General features: G+C 43.0%; 1 protein-coding gene across 1 annotated transcript in view; it reads right to left on the reverse strand.

Annotated features, from left to right (window-relative positions):
- Nucleotides 1-10,124: 10,124 nt before the first annotated feature.
- The window catches only part of LOC120920588 (NACHT, LRR and PYD domains-containing protein 3-like), a 28,460-nt gene continuing 13,190 nt past the window's right edge, over nucleotides 10,125-25,394 (reverse strand). The window contains exons 5-9 of the mRNA XM_040332739.1: nucleotides 21,805-23,512; nucleotides 18,588-18,752; nucleotides 16,754-16,918; nucleotides 13,757-13,921; nucleotides 10,125-11,055 (exon numbers count right to left, since the gene is read on the reverse strand). Of these exons, the coding sequence (XP_040188673.1) occupies nucleotides 10,968-11,055; nucleotides 13,757-13,921; nucleotides 16,754-16,918; nucleotides 18,588-18,752; nucleotides 21,805-23,512 (2,291 nt within the window). The 3' untranslated portion in view covers nucleotides 10,125-10,967. The remainder of the gene's footprint in view (nucleotides 11,056-13,756; nucleotides 13,922-16,753; nucleotides 16,919-18,587; nucleotides 18,753-21,804; nucleotides 23,513-25,394) is intronic.

Here is a 25,394-nt window from a genome sequence, read left to right on the forward strand (position 1 = left end):
ATGCAATTTCCTTTCTAGAAGATTCAAGTTTCGTCTCACAACGTCAATATTTGTTAAAGGGGTTGTAAAGGAAAATGTTTTTTTCACCACAATGCATCCTATGCATTAAGGTGAAAAAACATCCAACGGTACTGCCCCCCCCCCGAACCCCCGTTTTACTTATCTGACCCCTCGAAAGTCCAGCGCGCGTCCTTGTGATCCTCTTTGGTTCTCAGCCTGGCCGATGATTGGCTAGGCTGGACGGATTGATAGCAGCGCAGCCATCAGCTGGCGCTGCTGTCAATCACAGCGGATGACGCGGCGCGCCGGGGGCCGAGTGATACAGTCGGTGGCTATGCCCACCACTGTATCACGGGAGCGCGCTCGCAAAAGTTTTCCACCATGCGAGCTCGTATTAAGGTAGAAAGCTTGCAAAGAGGAGCCGAGACAGCCGCCGAGGGACCCCAGAAGACACAGATTCGGGGCCGTTTTGTGCAAAACGAGCTGCACAGTGGAGGTAAGTATAAGTGGCCAGATTCACATAGGTTAGCGAATCTTTAGATCCGCGTAACCTATCTGATTTAAGATCCGCCGCCGCAAGTTTTTGAAGCAAGTGGTTAATTCACAAAGCACTTACCTCAAAGCTTGCGGCGGCGTATCGTAAATCCCCCGGCGGAATTCAAATTCCGCGGTTAGGGGGAGTGTACTATTCAAATCAGGCGCGTCCCCGCGCGCCGATCGAATAGCGCATGCGCCGTCCGGAAATTTTCCCAGCGTGCATTGCTCCAAATGACGTCGCAAGGACGTCATTGGTTTCGACGTTTACGTAAATTACGTCCATCCGTATTCGCGAACGACTTACGCAAACGACGTAAAAAATTAGAATTTCTTCGCGGGAACGATGGCCATACTTAACATTGGCTGCGCCTCATAGACCCAGGGGTAACTATACGCCGGAAAAAGCCGAACGCAAACGACGGAAAAGAACGCCGGGCGGTCGTTCGTTTCAGAATCGGCGTAAATGCTCATTAGCCAATTCGATGCGTAAAAGACATGGAAGCGGCACCTAGCGGCCGGCCTGGTATTGCAGCCAAAGATCCGACGGTGTAAGTCACTTACACCTGTCGGATCTTAGGCATATCTATGCGTAACCTGATTCTATGAATCAGTCGCATAGATACGACCAATGGAAATCAGAGATACGACGGAGTATCAGGAGATACACCGTCGTATCTCTATGTGAATCTGGCCCTAGATGTTTGTTATTTTTTTTTATTTTTTTATTCTGACTTTAGTGACCCTTTAACCAAAAAAAGGTGCTGCTTCCTGGGGATGTAGAAATCTAAGCAGATATTCTAATGCCGCGTACCCACAATCGGAATATCCGACAACAAATGTCCGATGTGAGCTTTTGGTCGGATATTCCGACCGTGTGTAGGCTCCATCGGACCTTTGCTGCCGGAATTTCCGACAACAAATGATTGAGAGCTGGTTCTCAATTTTTCTGACAGCAAAACTTGTGGTCTGAAATTCCGATTGTGTGTCTCCAATTCTGACGCACAAAAGTCCTACGCATGCTCGGAATCAATTTGACGCATGCTCGGAATCATTGAACTTCATTTTACACTGTACCCAACTAAAATTTCTATACATTTTTTCACACACATAGGCCCGGATTCACAGAGACTTACGCCGACGTATCTACTAATACGCCGTCGTAAGTCCAAATGTGCGCCGTCGTATCTATGCGCGGTATTCAGGTAACTAGATACACCTGAATTTTGCCAAGATACGACCGACGTAAGTCTCCTATGCCGTCGTATCTTGGGTGCATATTTACGCTGGCCGCAAGGTGCGTTTACGTTGATTTACACGTTAAATATGTAATCTACGTCGTTTACGAAAGGCGTTTTTCCGGCGTAAAATTAAACCAATAAAAAGCTGGTCTAAGTCGTTTAGGGTATGGACGGAAGTGCCGTCGGCTTTTACGTCATTTACGTAAGTCGTACGTAAATGGGGCTGGGCGTAAGTGACGTTCATGTCGTACGCATTGAGCCGTCGTTTCTTAGGGAGTATATGCAACGTGATTCTGAGCATGCGCGTGCATGCGCCGTTCGTACGGCCATGCATTTACATGGGGTCACGGTTCATTTTAATACAACACGCCCACTACCTGCCTACTTTGAATTACGCGGGCTTACGCCGGCCCATTTACGTTACGCCGGCGCACATATGGGAGCAAGTGCTTTGTGAATACAGTACTTGCCTCTCAATGTTACGACGGCGTAGCGCATATGAGATGCGCTACGCCTATGTAAAGATGCGCCGATCTCGCTGAATCTGGCCCATAGAGTTTTATTTTGGTGGTATTTAATCACCACTGGGGTTTTATTTTTTGCTAAATAAACAAATAAAGAACAAACATTTTGATTAAAGAAACAAACTTTTTCATAGTTTGTTAGAAAATTTTGCAAACAGGCAATTTTTCTCCGTCACTGATGTGCACTGATGGGCACTAATAGGCTGCACTGATGAGCACTGATGTGGCAGCACTGGTGGGCACTGATGAAGAGGCACTGATATCCTGCACTGATAGGCGGCACTGATATGTGGCACTGACAAGTGGTACTGATAGGCGAAACTGATGGGCGTTGGTAGGCGGCACTGATGGGCACTGGTAATAGGCACTGATGGGCACTGGTAGGCAGCACTGACGGGTGACAATGATGAGGAGACAGTGATGGGCAATGATTGGCAGCAGTGGTGGACACAGAGTGGCAGAAGCCTCATGCTGACAGTGTGAGAAGGTGAAGAGAGCCGGTAACTGGCTCTGTTGACATTGTGATCAGCTATGATAGGACATATTTTTGGTAAAAAACAAAATCACAATAAGCGTAGTGATTGGTTTGCGCAAAAGTTATAGGGCCAGATTCAGAAAGATGCGCGCATCTTTCTTCTGGCGTAACGTATCTCCGATACGTTACGCCGCTCTGACTTTGGGCGCAAGTTCTGTATTTAGAAAGAACTTGTGCCCTTAGTTACGGCGGCGTAACGTACAGTAGGTGACCACGATATTGTGTCAATCTCGCTCCTTTTCTCGGCGAGATTGAGCACCTACAGTATGTGTGGCGGCGTAAGCCCGCCTAATTCAAATTAGCAAATTACGACGATTCCCGAACGTACGCGCGCTCGACGCAGAGAATTTACAAGCCTTTGCGACGCGTAAAGTTGCCCCTGGGCCTATGAGGCACAGCCAATGTTATGTATGGCCGTCGTTCCCGCGTCGAAATTTTAAAAAATCTACGTCGTTTGCGTAAGACGTCCGTGAATGGCGCTGGACGCCATTTACGTTAACGTCTAAGCAAATGACATCGGTGCGATGTCATTTAGCGCAATGCACATCGGGTAATTTACCCGACGGAGCATGCGCAGTACGCTCGGCGCAGGAACACGCCTAATTTAAATGGTGCCCGCCCCATTTGAATTGGGCGGGCTTGCGCCGAGCGCTTTTACGATACACCGCCGCAAGTTTACAGGTAAGTGTTCTGAGAATCAGGCACTTAAGCTGTAAACCTGCGGCGGTGTAACGTAAATCACATACGTTACGCTGCCCAGGAGCAACGTAATTATATGTGAATCTGGGCCATAGTGTATTGCAGAGTAGTAATATTTCCAAGTCTCTTACACTGCTCTGGCTTGGACCCATGTAAGTATGTATGTAACATAGCTGTGGGATCCCAGTAGAAGCTGGAAATCAATGTATAGTCACCAGTACTCCAGTGATCTCCACTATCTTCCAGGTCCTGTGTCAGGCCACTCCCCTCTTGCATTGAAAACACAGGGGGTTGGTTGCTCAGCATGGGTGCCACACAGGAAACACTTTGTATTTTCTCAGTAAATGTGAAGTGTTCTCTGATTGGACGAGATGAAGCGTTGGCATGATTATGCCAGGCTCTCCACCTCATCCAATCAGAGAACACTATGTGCATTTAATGAGAAAATACAAAGAGCTCCCCAAATGGCACCAAATGAGTGACCTACTGTGTTCCCAGTGCAGTAAGGCAGACACTCACAAGGGAGCCAGAGGTTGGTAAAGATTACTGTAGTAGCTGTGTCTACTACAATGATATCCAGCAGTGGCGGCTGGTGCTCCAATTTTTTGGGGTGGCAATTTTATGGGCCTCACTGTGCCCATCAAATGCTGCCACTGTGCCCATCAAACGCAGCAACTGTGCCCATCAAATGCTGCCACTGTGTCAGTGCTGGGGGGTGGCATCAGTGTCAGTGCTGGGGGAATGGGATGAGTGTCAGTGCTGGGGGGGTGGTCTATGTGTCAGTGCTGGGGGGTGGGATATGTGTCAGTGCTGGGGGGTGGCATCAGTGTCAGTGCTGGGGGGTGGCATCAGTGTCAGTGCTGGGGGGGTGGTGTCAATGCTGGGGGAGACGGCATCAGTGTCAGTGCTGGGGGGATGGCATCAGTGTCAGTGCTGGGGGGATGGTGTCAGATCTGGGGGGATGGCATCAGTGTCAGTGCTGGGGGGATGGTGTCAGTGTCAGTGCTGGGGGGTGGCATCAGTGTCAGTGATGGGGAGAGATGGCATCAGTGTCAGTGATGGGGAGGGATGGCATCAGTGTCAGTGCTGGCAGGGATAAGTGGCAGTGCTGGGGGGGGATGGAATCAGTGGTGGTGGGGACTGGGTTCATTGGCAGCGCTGGGTCCACTCGGTTGCCCCTGCATTGCTCTGTGTCTCTCAGCTCCCTCCGCTCCACACGTGTCTTGCATCTGTTAGGAGATGGGGTCTCCTCACACAGCGGCCGCAACCTCCTGCAGCTCCTCCCCCATCACTGTATTGGGTCAGCCATCTTCAGCCTGCTTGTGAAATGGGCATTTAAAAATTGTTATGCATGTATTTGCATGCCTTCATACATAAATGCTTGTCATTTTTCTTTTTCATATTGTTTGCTCACCAAGCGTTAAGATATGATCAGACCAGGACCTGCTATACCAGAAGTCGCCACAGCACCATGCGCCGCTGAGCAATTGAACCAGTGGCCAGGTAAGCCATCACACTGTCTGGTCAGATGTTTTTTCATCCAGACCATAGACCGTGTGGTGGCAATCAAATATGGTATTTATTTCCCCCTCTCTTTTTTAACACCTGGGAAACACCATATCATACAGCTGTTTCCATCTCTCCAGAGAGCTTGATCGCGGCTCTCTCTGCGCATGCGCGAAGTACGCGCATGCGCGGTGTATGTTTTCCTGGCCAGCCGGATGACTGTCAATCATCATGACGTCATCCGCGCGGGGTATTTAAACCCAACAAGAGCCTGTGCAATCAGGTGCTCTTGTTGAATGCTAGCCAGGACGGACGTCCAGCGGGGCCGCATGCCATCACACTGCCCAAGATTCTCCCATATTGAGCTCAGCTTTAGGTATGAACATCCTTTCTCACATCGATTTGTGAGTGATTTTGTGTTATCATGCTCTTATTAAGAGCGTTCTTTCTGTCTTACCAACAGCTGATTGCTTTCCTCTCTTGGGGACTTTTCTCCTTGCATCAGCCTAACGCTCATCACTTCCGCAGTGCCATCTAGTGGCAGTTTTTGAATAGACCTGTAATCCAGTCTCCTAACCTATCTTCCAACCAAGGTAACAGACTGTTAATGTATTAATACATGTTCTAATGGAAAGTTTTATTAAAAAATATTAAAAAATATTTCAAATAAATAAAGTGCTTATTACCATAAAGCCTTTTATATGGCAAATGTTATATAGCACATTTTTATTTCATTTTATTTTCTTTTCATTAACCCTATTGTGGACTGTAAATACAGTGTTTATTATTTTTTGGCTTTTTTACAATTAGGAGAGGATTTCTGTGGACATTTTGTCTGCTGTTGTCCCAACAGTGTCTGTACAACTGTGTGTTCTTTTCGGTCCCCGGAACTGTCCCATCTATGCCTAGGCCACTATACCTTTTATAAGGTATGTTATACCAACAAAATATATATTTTTTCTACATTTGCTTTCCTTCTCTCTTTGTCCTCTTCACTTTACATCCCATGGTCCCATTCAGTTTTTGGACCTATTACTTATGTCTATTACTCACTTCCAGATACCCCTACTGGTTCTAGTTTGCCCGATGGTGTATGGTGAATGTGGTTATGACCTATGGTATCTGATTCCATCTTCAAAAGGTAAATGGTCTGATCGTATATCTATATCTTGGACGCTGCTGAGCATTCTCCAAACTCATTAAACACCGGTTATCGGTGAGTATTATGGTCATAGTTATATGCTTTTTCTAATTGCTCAGAGGCCTCTATGTATATTTACAAAATGCCTCATGTATAACAATGCTGTATTGTATCTTTATATTCTTATACCTCTAATGGCAACATTATATTGTCCTTTAAACACCCAGAAGCTCCCGAAGAAGCGACGACGTCGCGAAACATGTCGAGCTGAACCCCATTTTAATCAAAACTCATCCTGTACCATCTCTTGAAGCTACAGCGCCACCCAGTGCTCCCAGTGTATTTCATACATCCAGCCCTGTGGCTATCAGCGGTGTCTTTAGAAAGGGATAGGAATTGAGTTTTTTTTTTTTTTGTGTATCTTGTTGTCAATTTTCGTTTCCTTTTTCTCTTATAATTTTTTGAGCAATTGTCTAGTAATTATGTGCTTTTGTACTGTCCAAATTAAAATATTTACATTTTTTAAATCTGGTGCCTACAAAGTCCACTTTCTCTTAGTCTCAGACTTCACGGTCTTTTTCTACATATCTACATTATTAAGGATGTGGCACCTTTATACCAAGGGGTGTTTGATTACCACCCCAGGGCAATCGTAATTCTAAATATAACTAAATGGGCAGACCCGGGAGAGTGACAGTGTGGTGGTTTTGCTGTGCAGTAAGAGTCAGGCAACCTGTGTGTAGCTGTACTGTAATGGGTGGCACGTGGCACATTCACCTGACAAATAACCCGCCGCCAAATTCCCCATCAACCCCGATACTACAATACCCCCACCCCCCCTCTTTTTTGGGGGAAGGTACGAGATGGGGTGTGTCCCTGAATGGCAGTTTGGAAATGTGGTCACCCAAATCCCAGTAGAGTGGGAGTGTGTGCAAGCGCACAGCTTGCGCCCTGCACATGCCCTAAACGCGGGCAAATCAGCTTCCCAGCCTGCAATCAGCTGATTGCAGGCTGGGAAGCTTCCAATAGACCGCCGCATGTCCGGCGCCTGGTCACTCCTAAAGTGACTTTTTTTTTTAACAGCTTGGGGGGGTCCGGCGCCCAGAGTGCCTCCTAGCTGCCACTGATATCCAGCTTTCACAAAGAAACCACAAGTATGGTATATACATTGTTATGTTATCCAAACTAGATCAATGTACACAAAGGCTTTTAAAGAGTAGAAATCTTAATTGCCTTATAATAAAAAAAAAAGCCGTTAAAGTATGAGGTAGAGAGAAATGTACTAAGGTTGCTGCCTGGCTGATAACACATATTGCTCTTCAGATCATCACTGATAAGCTGAAACTAAATGGAATGTGTTATTATACTTTTTTTTTTTTAGCACTAAGTGAATGTCTATTTGAACTATAACCTTCCCTGGAAAGAATAAACTGCTAATGAAGTAGAACAATAATATTGCTGTCATAATCGAGTTAAAGTGGAACTTCAACCTCTCAATGGATGTATTGGGGAGTTTGCTTTGAACATTAACCACTTGCTTACTGGGCACATATACCCCCTTCCTGCCCAGGCGAAATTTCAGCATTCAGCACTGTCAATTGCGCGGTCGTGCGACGTGGCTCCCAAACAAAATTTACGTCCTTTTTTTCCCACAAATAGAGCTTTATTTTGGTGGTATTTGATCACTTCTGCGGTTTTTATTTTTTGCGCTATAAACAAACATAGAGCGTCAATTTTGAAAAAAAAAAACACAATGGCCCGGATTCACAAACAGCGGCGCATATTTATGCCGCCGTAGCGTATCTTCTTTAGGCTACGCCGACGCAGCGCATAGAGGCAAGCACTGGGTTTACAAAGCCAGTGCTGCCAAATCTGCGCTGGGTTTCTCAGGCGTAAAACGGCGTATATGGAAGTGGGCGAGAGCCATGCAAATGAGGCGTGACCCCATGCAAATGATGGGCTGAGTCTCAGACAGATACGTATAATGAACGGCGCATGCACCGTCCCGTGGACGCATCCCAGTGCGCATGCTCAGAATCACGTCGGAACAACTGCCTAAGATACGACGGATCACTGCCTACGGCGTGAATGTAACCTACGCCCAGCCATATTCACGTCCAACGTAAACGATGTAAAATACGACGGCTTGTGTTCCTTGGTCCATACCTTTGCATGGGTTGCGCCTCATATATGGGGAATAACGTTACGCCGGACGTACAACTTACGCAAACCGCGTATATTATGCGCCAGGCGCAAGTACGTTCGTGAATCAGTGTATCTCCCTCATTTGCATATGCGCATAGAAAATCAATGGGAGCGGCAAATTCGCCCAGCGTAAATATGCGCCCACTCTACGCCGGCGTAGACAAGTTACGTCGGTCGGATGAAGCCTATTTTTAGGCGTATCTTAGTTTGTGGGTCACGCATAGATACGATGACGCACGTTTATACTTATGACGGCGTATCTTGAGATACGTCGGCGCAAGTGCTTTGTGAATCCGGGCCATAAAGTTCATGTAAATGTGCACTGCATGGTGGCATCATCACGCAAAGGTTTTTTTTATTTTAACGTTACACTTCTGTCAAAAAAGCAATATTCCTGGAATGAAACTTGGTTTTACTTAAACAAAGACACTATATAATGACTAAATCTGCGTCTGTAGTGCATGTTAAAATCTTAATACCATAAATAACGACATATTAAATTCCTCTCTCCAGGAGTATATAATGAGTTCGGAAATTGTAGAGAAATGCTTAACCGCTTGCCGAACGCCGCCTGTACATATACGTCGGCAGAATTGCATGGCTGTGAAATTTACGGCGGCGTCGCGTACAAGCTCCGTGACCGTAGGACCCGCGGACTTAATGTCTGCCAGTGTCACGCGATCATATCCTGGAGCTGCAGAATGGGGAGATGCCTATGTAAACAAGGCATTTCCCTGTTCTGCCTAGTGACAGGACAGTGATCTACTGCTCCCTGTCATCGGGAGCAGTAATCATTGTCGTGTCACTCATAGCACAGTTAGAATCACTCCCTAGGACACCCTTAACCCCTTCCTCGCCCCCTAGTTGTTAACCCCTTCCCTGCCAGTGTCATTTACACAGTAATCAGTGCATTTTTATAGCACTGATCGCTGTATAAATGAAAATGGTCCCAAAATAGCGTCAAAAGTGTCCGATGTGTCCTCCATAATGTCACAGTCACAATAAAAAATTTGCAGATCGCCGCCATTTCTAGTAAAAAAAATAATAATAATAAAAATGCCATAAAACGATCCCCTATTTTGTAGACAATTAACTTTTGCGCAAACCAAAATATACGTTTATTGCAAATTTTTTTTTTTTACCAAAAATAGGTAGAAGAATACGTATCTGCCTAAACTGAGAAATAAATTAGTTTTTATATATTTTTGGGGATATTTATTATAGCAAAAAGTAAAAAATATTGCTTTTTTTTCAAAATTGTCGCTTTTTAGTGCAAAAAATAAAAACCGCGGAGGTGATCAAATACCACCAAAAGAAAGCTCTATTTGTGGGAAAAAAAGGACGTCAATTTTGTTTGGAAGCCACGTCGCACGACCGTGCAATTGTCAGTTAAAGCGACGTAGTGCCGAATCGCAAGAAATGGCCCGGCCACTGGGCAGCCAAATCCTCCGGGGCTGAAGTGGTAAATAATGCATTACAATTACATTACAACTAAACCCATTCGGTTTTAGATGACTAAAATTAGTTTAAGCCAACTAAAATGATTTATTCAACTAAAATGTACTGGAGATTTTGGTCGACTAAAACGAAAACAATTGCAGAAGACTAAAATGGGACTAAAACTAAAATGGGATTTTAGTCAAAAGACTAAGATTCAAAGTAAATCAAAATTTGCTGCCAGCCCCCCCTCCAGTCCCTTTTAACACTCCCCCCCTCACCTCCCCTCCCCTCCTCTCTCTCCTTATGGACCATACTTTCTCTCTCTACCTCTCCGGGCATAGCCCTCATCCTACGACCTCTGTGCTTTCTTCTCTTACCTTTTATTCTTTTTTTTATGTTACTTGGAAAAGAAGGGAGGCAGAGCCCGCGGGGGCATGGTGACACAACTTGAATGCTGCATATGGGACACCCGGCAGGAAGCGGGACTATGTGTTGGGCCTGTACCAGAACGATGATGTCGGTTGGTGGGGCTCGAACCTGTGGCGGGTGGGCCTTGCCCGCGGGCCGGTATTTACGCGGGCCCGCGGGTGAATGCTCCCCGCGGCTGCGGAGCTTCGGGAAATATAAGCCCATATGTACTGTGCACTGTTCTTACTTGTAGCTGTATCACTGCAATTGATTGTATTGTTGTGGTGGTCCATGTGGACCCGTTTTCCCTGTTGTATAAATAAAAAAATAAAAAATTTGCTGCCAAAATTAACAATGGTCATAGGGGATTGTAAGAGGGCAGCCAGCTATGTAAATTAACGGCGCTATACAGTATAAGTACCTGTAATAAATAAAATGCTAGGATGACAATTAGAAACAATCAGCCTAACAGCCGTGTCTACTAAGTCACTTTATGGGGAAAACGTTCAAGGCTGACTGGAGTGTGCCTTTCCTCGCTTCATGCTCGGAATTATTGAAGACTAAAAATTATTAAGAGTCCTCCCAATCCTGTCCTGGATGTATTAGTTCAGCTATGATGATCCATTCTCCTCTTGGGTCGGGTTTGTCATATCTAAATCTCATTCTCATCATCATCCAGGGAAATGTTCTGGCACAATTCACAGCTGTAGCAGAGATTCTTCCTCTGGGGGTCATCATGTGATAACCTTTAGTCCTGGCCGGAGGGATTCCAACTTTTCCCGTTCTCTATAAGCTTCATATGACAAATGACTGTTTTTGATCCTAGAAGACAGGATAGAAATGGTCATCAGATTTCAACAGATCACGCTAATATCCTTTATTCCCTGAGGTGCCATAAGGAGAGATATGTACGATTACTGTCATTTATTATTATTATTCATAGGCCTAATTACTGATAACAGAAAATGACGAACATTTTGTACATCCTTTAACAGTCAATCAGGATCTGCCTTTCCAACTGCTATACACATCACAAGAAAAAAAGTGCTTATGTGCTAAAAAATACAAAGTGAGATAGTGCACAAAAATATATATAGTCCATATAGCTGTGATCAGCTAGAAGATGATAAAACGTAACAAATCTTCATATAAGCACCGAGTTGTGTTGGAAAGAAAATCCACAATAAGTGTAAGACAGCTGATTGAAGCACCTCCACCTCAAGTAAATATTCTGCTTACCGAACACCAATTAATAAATCACATGTAGTACTGAATCTGATAGATAACCTCCGTTCCCCAGCTAGGTTCTTCCACACCAGATGGAAACAATGGGTAGTCCTTAGCCAGAACACACTCATGCGTTGAACCTCATTTTTTTCACAGAAGTTGCTATTTGAACTTTTACAGGCTCTACAAGATCCACACTGGGGCACAAAAAGTGGGATTACTTTGTCACCTGGTTTTACACAAGTTACTCCCGCCCCAATACTTTCAACAATTCCAACTGCTTCATGGCCCAAAATCACTGGAAATTTGGAAGGAATAATTTCTTTCAGTACACTGCTGTCTGATCCACAAATACCAGAGGCAAGAATCTTAATTCTAACTTCATGGGCTTTTGGTGGAGCCACAGTAATTGTTTCAATGGACAGAGGTTTATGAGGCTCCCAGGCAACAGCTGCCTTACATGTAATATCCTCCTTGCTCTCACAGATCAGCACTATCTGTGTTTCCCAGGCAGCACTATCTGTGTTTTCCCCGCTCTGCCTGGGAAACACAGATAGTGCTGATCTGTGAGAGCAAGGAGGATATTACATGTAAGGCAGCTGTTGCCTGGGAGCCTCATAAACCTCTGTCCATTGAAACAATTACTGTGGCTCCACCAAAAGCCCATGAAGTTAGAATTAAGATTCTTGCCTCTGGTATTTGTGGATCAGACAGCAGTGTACTGAAAGAAATTATTCCTTCCAAATTTCCAGTGATTTTGGGCCATGAAGCAGTTGGAATTGTTGAAAGTATTGGGGCGGGAGTAACTTGTGTAAAACCAGGTGACAAAGTAATCCCACTTTTTGTGCCCCAGTGTGGATCTTGTAGAGCCTGTAAAAGTTCAAATAGCAACTTCTGTGAAAAAAATGAGGTTCAACGCATGAGTGTGTTCTGGCTAAGGACTACCCATTGTTTCCATCTGGTGTGGAAGAACCTAGCTGGGGAACGGAGGTTATCTATCAGATTCAGTACTACATGTGATTTATTAATTGGTGTTCGGTAAGCAGAATATTTACTTGAGGTGGAGGTGCTTCAATCAGCTGTCTTACACTTATTGTGGATTTTCTTTCCAACACAACTCGGTGCTTATATGAAGATTTGTTACGTTTTATCATCTTCTAGCTGATCACAGCTATATGGACTATATATATTTTTGTGCACTATCTCACTTTGTATTTTTTAGCACATAAGCACTTTTTTTCTTGTGATGTGTATAATGTTTACCTTATCATGTCAGTAATGATTTACACACACTTACCATATTAGCAGCGCAGCATTTATTCTCTTTACACTCTATATTATTTGTTCATCTAACACTTTTTTTTGCTGCAGCAGCCGCACACATTAATATATTTTTTGACATCACGTCATTATTTATTATATTCATAGACCTGCGCTGTATTCCTCACATATATTTCCAACTGCTATGGTGAATCAGACAATGTGAAGCAAAACCTGAACACTGAGGCCCTGTACACACGATCAGTCCAAACTGATGAAAACGGACTGATGGACTGATGGTCTGATGGTCTGATGTGCCTACACACAATCGGTTAAATAACCGATCGTGTCAGAACGTGGTGACGTAGAACACAACGACATGCTAAAAAAAAAGGAAGTTCAATGCTTCCAAGCATGCGTCGACTTGATTCTGAGCATGCGCGGGTTTTTAACAGATGCTTTTGCGTACTAATCATCGGTTTTGACGATCGGTCATCAGTTCACCAGTCCGGTGAAGGACAAAAGTCTGATGGGGCCCACACACGGTAGGTTTGGACTGATGAAACTGAACTTCAGTCCGTAAATGTAAACATCCCTTGTAATAGGAATAGTGTGTGACAGGTCCTCTTTAAGGAGAGATGCGGGGTCAATAAGACCTCACATCTCTCCTCCAGGCTGTAAAACATGAGATCGGAAAAAAAATTCACAGATCTCATGCTTACTAGCCGCAATTGCAGCTTTGTTTACTTCCGGGTACCCGGGCATGATGTCATCACATCGCGCCCGGGCCCTTCCGACGGTCATAGAGATGACTGGTGACCATATGGTCACCAGTCATCTCTATGCTTCCTATCCGGCGCTCGCAATTCTTCCCGCCTCCCACCGGATGGCGTCGGGAGGGGGGGATGTCATGATTATCTGATGAAAATGCTTTATTTAGGCCAGGCATACAGGTATTTAGGATTTTTTTTATGTGAACTGTCCTAGAATATTAATAACAGAATATTATTGTCTCATTTAATCCTGTTATACTCACAGTAATTTCTCTATCCGGCTTGTTGTCAGAGCTTCCATCAGATCCCTGAACTGAGGACCCCCCAGATTGTTCCCAGACAGGTTTAGTGTCCTCAGTGTCTGGTTATTTCTTATTCCAGATGCCAGGTGGGGGTAGGAACTGTCTGTCAGGTGATTATTATCCAATCTGTAGAAGAATGTTACCAGAGGAAAATGAATTTCTCCCCCATAAATGAACTATTCTTTACATGAATGTAGCCAATTTCTCTTTATTGGAATCATTTATATCAGAACTTTATAAAACTGCAGTATATTTACTTTGGTAAGAAAAATTTAATAATGGAGTAGACACTCCAATATTGTCATCCATGTGTAGAGATGGTGATATCTCCATACACAGGATGAGCACAGAATACCACTGACATGACTCGTATTGTGCTATAAACTCCTTGTGTATGGAGCATGAATGGTATAGGCAGACAGTGTGAGGCCAGAATCAGCATTGCTTGTGATTGGACGGGATGATTTTTATCTGATATTCTATTTATCTCTGCAGAGCTCTGTACTCATAGGAGGTAATGGCACTACATAGCAAATGTTCAGTAATGGGGAAGTTTTCCAGCACTGAATACCAGAACCATGAAAAGATGTCTTGACTTCTCGGTTTGGCCTTCGGGAGTTATCCCTTTACTCCTGATTCAGCATAATATTGGAAAAACTTTTTTTTTCTCCAGTTAGGGTTTTACAGTTTTATTCTATGCTGTGGGGTTGTTACTCTCCCGGGGGGACCTTTACAGTACTCTATATGTCTTATACACTGATATGTGTTATTTAATACATTTGACTGTTTGCCTAGAGTGCTCTCATAGGTGGCTGTTTCTTTGAGAGTCATATTACTTTACTAAAAAATGTATTCCCCTTTGGGGACGCTGGTTGGAAATAGGGCCACCTTTATTTACTGAGATGGACACTTTCTGGACTGATGCTCCTGGGAGGGGCTTTGAGTTACTGTGTTTTTTGAACCTGGGGGGGAGAATGTATCCTCCTAGGGTATGTAATTAAGGTGGTGTAAAGGACGGGGGCAGTTGTGTTGCACCTCCATTTGCTTCTACATAGTGGATATTTGCTCATTTTGGGGTAGATTTATGTCCCCTATTCCAGCGGACATTACTTTGGTTGTGTACTCTAGTGGGAATAGGCTGGGTCTTTCCTACTCCTTTGGGGTTGGGGGGTATTTGTTTTGGATACTCCCTTGTCTCTATGATTTCTCTCTCCTTTCTAGTCTACTCCCTCCATTCCTTTCCTTTCCTTATTTCCTTTTTCAGTCACCAAGTGGTCAGCACTAGTAAGATGTCCCCTGAACTTGGTACCATTTACTAATACTTCACCAAGACAGAACCAGCCTGATAAGGGTAAGTCTCTATTTTGTTGTGCAGTTAACCTCATCTCTGATCAATGCACCCGATTGCGACTGACACCTCACCTCTCTGTATTGTGTCACACAATGTCCAGGGACTAAATTTGCAGATAAAGCACTGGAAATTCTTTCAGCACTATCACTTTCAAAAGATTGAGTTGCTCCTCTTGAAAGAAACAATAGCATAGATATTTTTAATTTGAAGAGAAGGCCCCAGATTTTAGCAACTACCCTCTCACACTCCATGGTCTCATGTGACTCCCTTCACAAACATTTATCGTTAACCTCACTGTTTCACCCTAGCATAATCTGAAATTTCCGCCAGGCTTAGATATTAAAGCATTTCTATGGTGGTTAAACAAATGATTGTTTAGGATCAGTCATTTAATTTCCTCCATGGGGCCTTTAACGGTGAGCTATTGTGTTAGTAAATGACATGTTTACATTTTAAAGCTTATAGGGTCACCATATGTGTTATAATCTGATATTACGCTCTTTCTACAACTTTAATTCATTTGTGGACCTACCCATTCTATCCAGTCAATTTGTATCCAATTAGGCAGGCTTGTGGTCTACATAAGAAAAAATATATATATTCTCAGTCCGACCCTTCCCTGTCTAAATATAATAAAAGCTAAAAATAATTAAAAATAAATGTCCACAGAATGGTATAGTGCATAGTCCACATAGCTATCAGGGGCATAGACCTTAATATAAGTCCAGAAATTTCCTGAAACAGGTAATAAATTGCTGACTGTGATCCAAGGTGGAAGCAGTGCTGCCTAATCCATAAGGGCTGGGACCCCACACTGCAATAGAGGAGTGAAGGGGGAGAAAGTCACCAAGCGACCACTTGGTGTAGAGCAGTTGTATGTAAACAAGTTTAAAAAATGCATAAAACGTTCCACTCACAAAGGTGACAGGTTCAATGTAGTGTGTAACCAGGGAGAGCTCAAAGTGTTTCCTGCCCGTGTCCGGGCTGTCAATCCACGCTGCTGTGGTAGCTCCAATGGTGGAAGGTGTCAGAGGACGTTGGGGAGCGAGCTTGCAGGGGCAGCACCTGTCAAACCTCAGGGAGGAACAACCAATGAGAACACATTTCGATGGCTAGCCATACCTGCTTCCTCAGCCAGTGGGAAGGAGGCATGACTAGCCCCTGAAACGCATACTGTGTGTGGTGAACTTTAGCCATTGATTATACAATATTCTTTTCTTCCACTATGGGTGGAAGGAAAGAAAATTGCTCAATTCCCCCATCAACATAGTTGAGGTTCATGGGGAATAACTCCCACTGCACTATTGTGTTCAGTCGATAGGGAGCCTTCCCTGCGAGCAGAACACAATGATCAATGCTAGCTGCTATAGACCGCTGGCAGTGATTGCATGAAAGAAATCTGAGAGGCAGGTTGTACTGAATTCAATTGATAAAACAACTCTAGAGAATCAGCCTGCCCATAGATGGATCAAATCATTTATGGCCAGCTTTAGAAAAAGTCTAATTTATAGATGATAACAGAGTTAGATAAGATTCTAAGATTTAAAAAAACTGAATGTTAAACTGTCCCAGAATATTATTGTCTCAGTCAGTCTTGTTATACTCACAATAGTTCCTCTATCCGGCTTGTTGTCAGAGCTTCCATCAGATCCCTGAAATGAGGACCCTCCAGATTGTTCTCAGACAGGTTCAGTGTCTTCAGTGTCTGGTTATTTCTTATTCCAGATGCCAGGTGGGGGCAGGAACTGTCTGTCAGGTCATTATATGACAAACTGTAGAAGAAGAGAAGAATGTTACCAGAAGAAAATGAATTTCTCCCCCAGGAATGAATGTAATTATTCTCTACATGAATGGAACTCATTTCTCTTTATTGGATCACTTTATAAAACTCCAGGAAATAGAATTTTATAAGAAACATGTTACAATGGAGTAGACCCCCCAATATTGTCATCCATGTGTAGAGACGTGATATCACCATACACAGGATGAGCACAGAATACCACTGACATGACTCGTATTATGCTCTAATCTCCTTGTGTATGGAGCATGAATGGTATCAGCAGAAAGTGTGAGGCTGAAATCAGCATTTCTAGTGATTGGATGGGATGATTGTTATCTGATATTATATTTATCTCTGCTGATAAGAGCTCTTTGCTCATAGGAACCAATAGGGAGATTTCTGACAATGAACAGCAGATGGCTATATCAAGTAAGGCTCTGTTCACATTAGTGTGATTTTGGATGTGATTTAAAGTGGAAGTCCACCCTAAAAAAAAAAATAGCTAAAAAGGCTCAAACAAATTATAATTTTATTTATTATTTACTTACCAGAAATTGCTAATCTTCCTCTTTGTTTACACTGGTGAGGTTCTGTGTTCTCCTTGTCACGTTGCCTCCTGATAAATGGAGGCGCATTGCCTTCTGGCACACACAGGACGGTGTTCCCATTCACAAATGGCTGCGTGACTCACACATGCGCAGTAGGAAACAGGCAGTGAAGCCAGGTGGTTAAGGCCTTATAGACTGAAACGCGTCAACCTTTCCTATTTGCGTTTATCTACTGTCAATAAATACGTAAACTTTTTTATGAGCAACGACCGGAGTGCAGATCATCTTTTCTTCATTTACTTCTACCCAGCCAGCGACTGTGGATCCGGCACCCGGGAGCTCTGCTTTCCATGTGATATATGGGTAGTAGCACTGACTTTTTGTTTTTATTCACTGCCTGTTTCCCTTAGTGAGGATGGCGGCGACGGGACCCGGTCTGAGGGGCTGATCTGCCTCTGACGACCGACACAGCGGGCAACCTGGACAGTTAAGTGTGCTTTTTAAAAGTCAGCAGCTACAGTGATTGTAGCTGCTGACTTTACATTTTGTTTTTTTTACCACCGGAACTCCGCTTTAAGTCATACAGATTCACATGACAATGGAAATCATTGAAAACAATGTGATGCCTATTAACATCCATGGAACTCAGCATTGTGTAATTTTGGAAAAGGTTCCAGTACTACTTTGGTGTGATCCCAATGCAATTTTGGCTCTTATAGAATATGCAAACCACATGTAAATTGTTTCCAAGTTATACATGGTACATAATCACACTAAAAGTCAGATCTAAATCAGATTGCAGCGATGTGAACCAATCCTAAATTCAATTATGTATGAGGCTCTAATTGCTCACTGCAGTAAAATTAAATTCCCTGTTTATGATGTAATATAATCTTATCTCAGATATCCACATAAACTCATTATAAGACTTTAATAATATGTTAGGCATAGACTTTGTGGTCTTTTTAACATCCAATAACAAGAAAATCCTCAGTGATCAGCTATTTATAGATTCCAAAGATCCATTTTCATGACAACATAATTTTTAAAATAAATTTTGGGTATAAAACTGTCCCAGAATATTATTGTCTCAGTCAGTGCTTTTATACTCACTCTAATTCCTCTATCCGGCTTGTTGTCAGAGCTTCCATCAGATCCCTGAAATGAGGACCCTCCAGATTGTTCCAGGACAGGTTCAGTGTTCTCAGTGTCTGGTTATGTCTTATTCCAGATGCCAGGTGGGAGCATGAAATGTCTATTAGCTGATTAAAACGCAATCTGTAGAAGAAGAGAAGAATATTACCAGAAGAAATTGTATTTCTCCCCCAGGAATGAATGGAACTATTCTCTATATGAATGGAGATAATTTCTCTTTATTGGAATGCTTTATATTAGATCACTTTATAAAACTCCAGGAAATAGAATTTTATAAGAAATTTTTTATAATGGGGTAGACCCCCCAATATTGTCATCCATGTGTAGAGACGGTGATATCTCCATACACAGGATGAGCAGAGAATACCACTGACATGGCTCGTATTGTGCTATAATCTCCTTGTGTATGGAGCATGAATGGTATCAGCAGACAGTGTGAGGACAATATCAGCATTGCTAGTGATTGTACAGGATTATTTTGACCTGATATTCTATTTATCTCTGCTGATAGGAGTGCTGTACTCATAGGAAGTAATGAGATCCCCTGACACTCAATAGTGGATGGTCATATCATGTACCAGGAAGCTCATATGAGGCTCTGAATGTTCATTGCAGTAAGATCAGATTCCCCATGTATGACCTCGTACAGTATAACCACTTGAGCTTCAGGACTTTTCTGACACATTTTGTTTACATGTAAAAATCAGTAATTTTTACTAGAAAATTAGAAGCCCCAAACATTACATATTTTTTTTGTTTAAAGCAAAGGCCCTAGAGAATAAAGTGTTGGGTTTTACAATTTTTTATGTCACACCTTATTTGTGCAGCAGTTTTTTAAACTCAATTTTTTGGGGAAAGAATACATTTTTTTGAAAAACATTTTTCTTTTTAATGATGGCTATTGGCCAGCCCACAAACTACTCAGCTGCTGATCCAGTAGTCCGCCAGATGGCAGCGGGTGTCCTTGGACAGGAACAGGCTGGAACTTAGCTGAAGAGCAGGTCCAAAAGGTAGCTGGACAGGTGCTAACTCAGTAGCTCTTGAGGGGCTGAAATTTGAGTCAGACAAAATGATCAGATCAAGTACAGATGCAGAGGCAGGAGAATGTTCAAAGTACAAGCCGGGGTCAATGCAGGTGGAAAACAGGAATAGTCAGAAACAAGCCGGGTCAATACTCCAAGAGCAGATACAGGTAACTGGAAACAGGATACTCACAGAGCACTGTAGACGAGACAGCACTGATTCTGGGTGCTTATTCAGCTTAAATAGCCCATTTGCCACCCTTATCTGTCACAGAATGTGCCGCGCATATGCATTTCCGCGCATATGCGTTTGCACGTTAGCATGTGCTAACGCTCTTCTTCTTCCAGGCATTCGGGTAACAGGGATTCTTCTGCAGCTGTTATTCTGTCTTCTGACAGAGCCTCCCTGACACAGGGACCCAGCGGGACAGCAAAGGTGACGGTTGAGGAGCATCAGTGGGTTCCACGCCAGGAATTTAGTCCTATTCAGTCAGCAGTGGTGACGCTTGAGGCATATCTGTGAGTGCCAAGCCAGGGACCCAGCAGGGAAGCGGGGGTGATGCTTGAGAAAGATACTGAGTAATTAAAGTGGAAGAGCTCAGGGCATTTAGTGGTTATTGGGTCTGAGAGTCTAATGAGAGACTGGGAGCTCAGTGAGTGAAGACCTACAGTGAGAGACTGTAGCGTGCAAGGAGAACTATTCTGTGTTACCAATAGTTAAATACAACTATCGTTAGTGACTGTTACAAGATTTGTTGCCATAGAAGACAGCGGTCCTACCTATAAAGAAGTGGTCTTCCGGCTGGAGGCCTTCCACTACTGTCTAGCTGTCTACCTATAGAAGTCTTGAAGTCTATTATTGCATTTACTCAAGGGTGCCCTGGCCCTAACCCTCTCTCCCGAGTTCTTGTTCATGAGACAATAAATCTCTTTGCATTCAAAAAGTGTCTGGCGCCCAATACTTCAGCTTGTTTTAAACCCACCATGCCTAGTAACTCACTCTACCAAGAAGGATGTCAGCTCTCCCTGACTCTGGAGGTCACCATTGTATTCATATTTTTTCAAGTTTATCGGTCAACTGTGCACAACTTATATAAAGTTCCAAAGGGCGATACCTTTGTTTTTATTGCACTATTAGGGATGGAGGTGTGTCACTGGTAACTGTTGTAATATTAATATATATGTGTATGTATTTTTTATATTGTGTTATATGTATGGCACAATATATATGTGTTACATACAGGCATTCAAGATTACACATCAAAGGGTTTTTGTTGACCAAAGGGGTTAGTGGCCAAACAAGATTTACTACACGTATCAAAGGGGGGCTTGTTGATGTTAATATGCAAGAATCCAGGATAAGTCTCTTTCGCACATCAAAATTGTGCTTGGGCCATCTTTGGTAGCTGTAATCTAATTGCATATATCAAAGGGGACTTGTTGATGTTAATATGCAAGAATGCAAATTAGGGCATGTGATGACTGAAGCCGTCTCTGGCTTGGGGTCATTATCTGTCACTCTGAGAGACACAATGTAGATCAAAAACAGCCAATCAAATTGCTCAGCCATTCAGTGGATAGGCAATATAAGCTGGCATTCAGTTTTGTCTAGTCATATTCTCTATGGATATGAAGGCACAGGTCTAGGAAAAGATGGGACTCTAAAGCTACTATTCGTTGTCATATTTACTCTGTGGATTTGTATCATCTGTGGACTTTGGACATTGTTCTGTGTTGGAAGTCAAATAAATTGCACTCTCTGGAGAACTCGGGTTGCTGCTGGAACATAACTTACATCATCATACTAATACCTAAATATCAATTATCTACTGGACACTATACTATTTCACTACAGTAACACCAGACCTTTATTTTATTTAACAGTAAGGATTCATGCAGTGCATGTAACACTGCAAGGTCAGAGCAGAGACCTCACAGACATTGGACCAATACCGTCACTGCTACTTGTCTAACACAGACCTATCATAGATCAGATTCTGCTGCCTCTACTTATCTGTACATTCTGTGCAATAAGCGAACAATCACATAGATACCTATAGAGTTCATATATAATAGACAACAAGAAACATCAACACTTTGTAATTTCTCTGGAGAATTTTTTTACATTTTTATTATTCATAGTTAATATTTACCTCAAACTCTTAATGTTGTGTAGAGCCGGTATAAGTTTCCTCACTCCTTCACTCAGAACTCTACATGAACGTAGATTTACGTTTATCACTCTACAGGATTGAAGGATAAAAGACAGCACAGAGCAGTCCAGGGGACTGAGAGGGACATCAGAAAAGTCAACTTTATTTGATCCAGTACATTGTGACACTAGAGGCTTATTTCTGCTCTCATGGAGATAGTAGAATACATTAAGAAGATCTCTCTTATCCCCTGTATCTTTGTCAGGTTTTGGTTCTTTTCCTATTTTCTTCTGGATCCAGGAGATGACATGTCTGGCAGCCTGAGTAGAAAATTCTCCCACATGAGACCTTAACATGGATCTAGTAGAAGAGTCTGAGAGACCGCAGAGGAAACGGAGGAATATTTTAGCACGCCCGTCTTTGTAAGATTCAGCTTTATCAAGTGTTTCCTGTAATCTGTCAGGATTATAGTTAATAAAATGGACCAACGCAGCAAAAAACTCCTGAAGAGTGAGATGTAAGAAGGTGTAATCCACATCAGGAGGCTGACCAGATTCCATCATGAAAGATGAAAAGAGATGATTATCATTTCTCACACTGAATGACTCCAGATGACGATCATCAAATACAATCATGTGATTCATGACTCCATGTTCTGCCATCCACCCAATATATGTCAGCAGTTCCCGGGCAGTGTGACCACCATCTTTATTCTGGCTGTGATTGGCCAGAATGTTGGAGACAAAAGTCACAAAGAGTTGTGTCACTGTTTTGGGTAATGATGTCATCAGCTGATCAGTAATTGGTTGGGATCTGAAGCACATTGATAACACTGTACAGATGATCCAGCAGTATGATGGGATATAACAGAAAGTGTACAGCGTGTCATTCTCCTGCACATAATGAAATGCCTTTCCTGACAATTCCTCATTTCCAAAGAAATTATTAAAGAAGATCAGTCTGTCTTCATGGAGAAATCCCATGATCTCAGCTATTCTCTGGAAAACACTGGTATCAACCGATGCCAGTCTGGTTGGACGGCTGGTCATCAGTACAGAGCAACCCTTAAGAAGACTCTGCCTCGCCAAGCTGACCACAATCTCACCACAATGTGTTCTCTGTTTTGGATTGGACAGTTTACTTGATCTGAAATCCATTTGGTGAACACTTTCATCTAAACCATCAAATATAAACAGAAGTCTCTCTGGATCTTGTAAAATGTCTCCAATCTGACTCTCCAGATATGGATATTGATGAAGAATCATCTCCTCCAAGCTGACCTCTCCCAGTCTATTAAGTTCCCGGAATCTGAAGAAGAAGAGAAAGGCAAATCTCTGGTAGTGTTTTCCGGTCACCCAGTCATAGACAAACTTCTGCATCAGTGTGGTCTTCCCTATTCCTGGCACTCCGCTCACCATTACTGCATGTGGTACACATTGTGACTGGTGGTTCCATCGGAACAGCTTGTTGGGAGAAATGTGTTCCAGTCCAGTTTGTGTTTCCTTCAAGCATTCCTCATGTTTTACCCCAGTCTGTATTATCTCATTCTGGGGACGCTGCCTGAACTGATCGGTGGAGACCACAATCAGGTTCACATAACGCTCATTGATGAGGAATCTTTGTGGTTCCAGAGTAGTTCCTGGGGGTCTATGTTCCACTAGAGTCTCAGTCTTCTCCATCAGATGTTGTTTGTGTTTTTCCTGAATATCTGGAAATATAATAAAACTATTTTAATTCTCATGTTAAAGCAGTCATTTAGAATGTATAAGCAGTACTCCCAGTGGAAGGGAAGCTGTCAGGGACTGTCTCTACCCCCTTCAAAGTTCAATATATTATTTTGGTCTCCTCCACACATATTTCCAATAAGTACCCCATACAGAGATTCCTCTGCTATACTCTGTGCTAAGTGTTGGTATCGCTGGCTTTTAGTTTTGTCCTTCTACCCCAGCCATCCAAGTAGACATTCCAGCCTGCCAGGCAGGACGTCCTCACACAATGTATGTCCAGTAGCACTTTCACCAAAAAGCTTGTCATCAAACATGTCACTGTGATCAAGAGTGTCCTCATGGGCTCCAGCACTGCTTAGGTGAGAAAAGTCGTGTCACAGAAAGTCATGTCATTTAGGAACTCCTACATTTTCACCATGCCAACCAACCACGATAGTGAACGCTGTATGCTAGGAGAAACACAAAAAAAGCACACACCCCCATCCTCCGCCCAAACCTCAATAAAATGTAAAATAATAAAATAGCATGGGAATACATAGTATTGATATACAATGACCCAGTTAAAAATATATCTTTGACTAAGAAATTTCTATGAATGTAAGATATAAAAAATAATAAAAGTAGGCAATGTTTACCACTTTCCGACTACCTAAAGGGGTTGTATAGGTTTTTTTTTTTTTTTTAAATAACAAACATGTAATACTAACCTTTAATGTGCAGTTCTTTTTGCACAGTGACCCCGATCCTGTTGTTCTGGAGTTCCATGGTGGTTGTCTCTGCTCCTCCCCACTAAAGCTAACCCCCTTTGGGAAGTTCTTTCCCGAGGGTGTTAGATTGCGGGTGTGCTCCTGTGTCATACATTTGGTGTCCAAAGACGGCAAGTGTGTGACTCGGTCCCGCCCCCCGGCGGACGCCTCATTAAATGTGAATGACAGCAGCAAGAGGCTGTGCTGCTATCAATCTATCCAATCAACGGCCAGACTCCATGGAGAAGAGAACGCAGAGGGACGCAGGTGAATGGCAGGTAACAACAGCAGGTGAACAGGCTCAGGTACGAAAAACGGGGGGCTGGGGGGCTGATGACAGCGAGGTGTTTTTTCACCTTAATGCATAGGGGAAAAAGCACAATCCTTTACAACCCCTTTAATGTCCATGGGTCACGCATATGTATCTATGGTGTATTTCTTTTTCACTGACAGCTTTCAGTCACTATTTATAAAGGGAAGGCCCACTGCAAGGATCATTAGGTATAGTCAGGGCCGTCTTTACCACAGGGCAAACGGGGCAGCTGCCCAGGGCCCTGTCACTGTTGGGGGCCCAAAGCAGCCCCCCTTTTTTTTTTTAGGGGTCAGGAGGTCCCCAGGGCCCCAGATGGCAACCCCCCTTTTTTATTTATTTTTAAATAATTTTTTTTTTTTTATATATTTTTATTTTTTATTAAAGGGACATTTTTTTAGGGGTCCCCAGGGGCCCGGAGGCCCCCAGGGCCCCAGATGGAAACCCCCCTTTTCTTATTTATTTTTAAATAAAAAATATATATTTTTTTAATATAATTTTATTTTTTATTAAAGGGACATTTTTTTTTTTTAGAGGTCTGGGGGTCCCCAGGTGCCCGTAGTTCCCCAGGGCCCCAGATGACAACCCCCCTTTATAATGTTTTTATATATATTTCTTTTATTTATTTTTTATATATATATATAATATAAATGTTATTATTATTATTATTAAAGGACCCAGAGGTCCCCAGGGCCCCGGATGGCAACCCCCCTTTTTTTTCCTTTTCTTTCTTTATATATATATATATATATATATATATATATATATATATATATATATATATATATATATATATATATATATATA

Source organism: Rana temporaria, chromosome 13 (assembly GCF_905171775.1).
Source record: "Rana temporaria chromosome 13, aRanTem1.1, whole genome shotgun sequence".
NCBI lineage: Eukaryota > Metazoa > Chordata > Amphibia > Anura > Ranidae > Rana > Rana temporaria.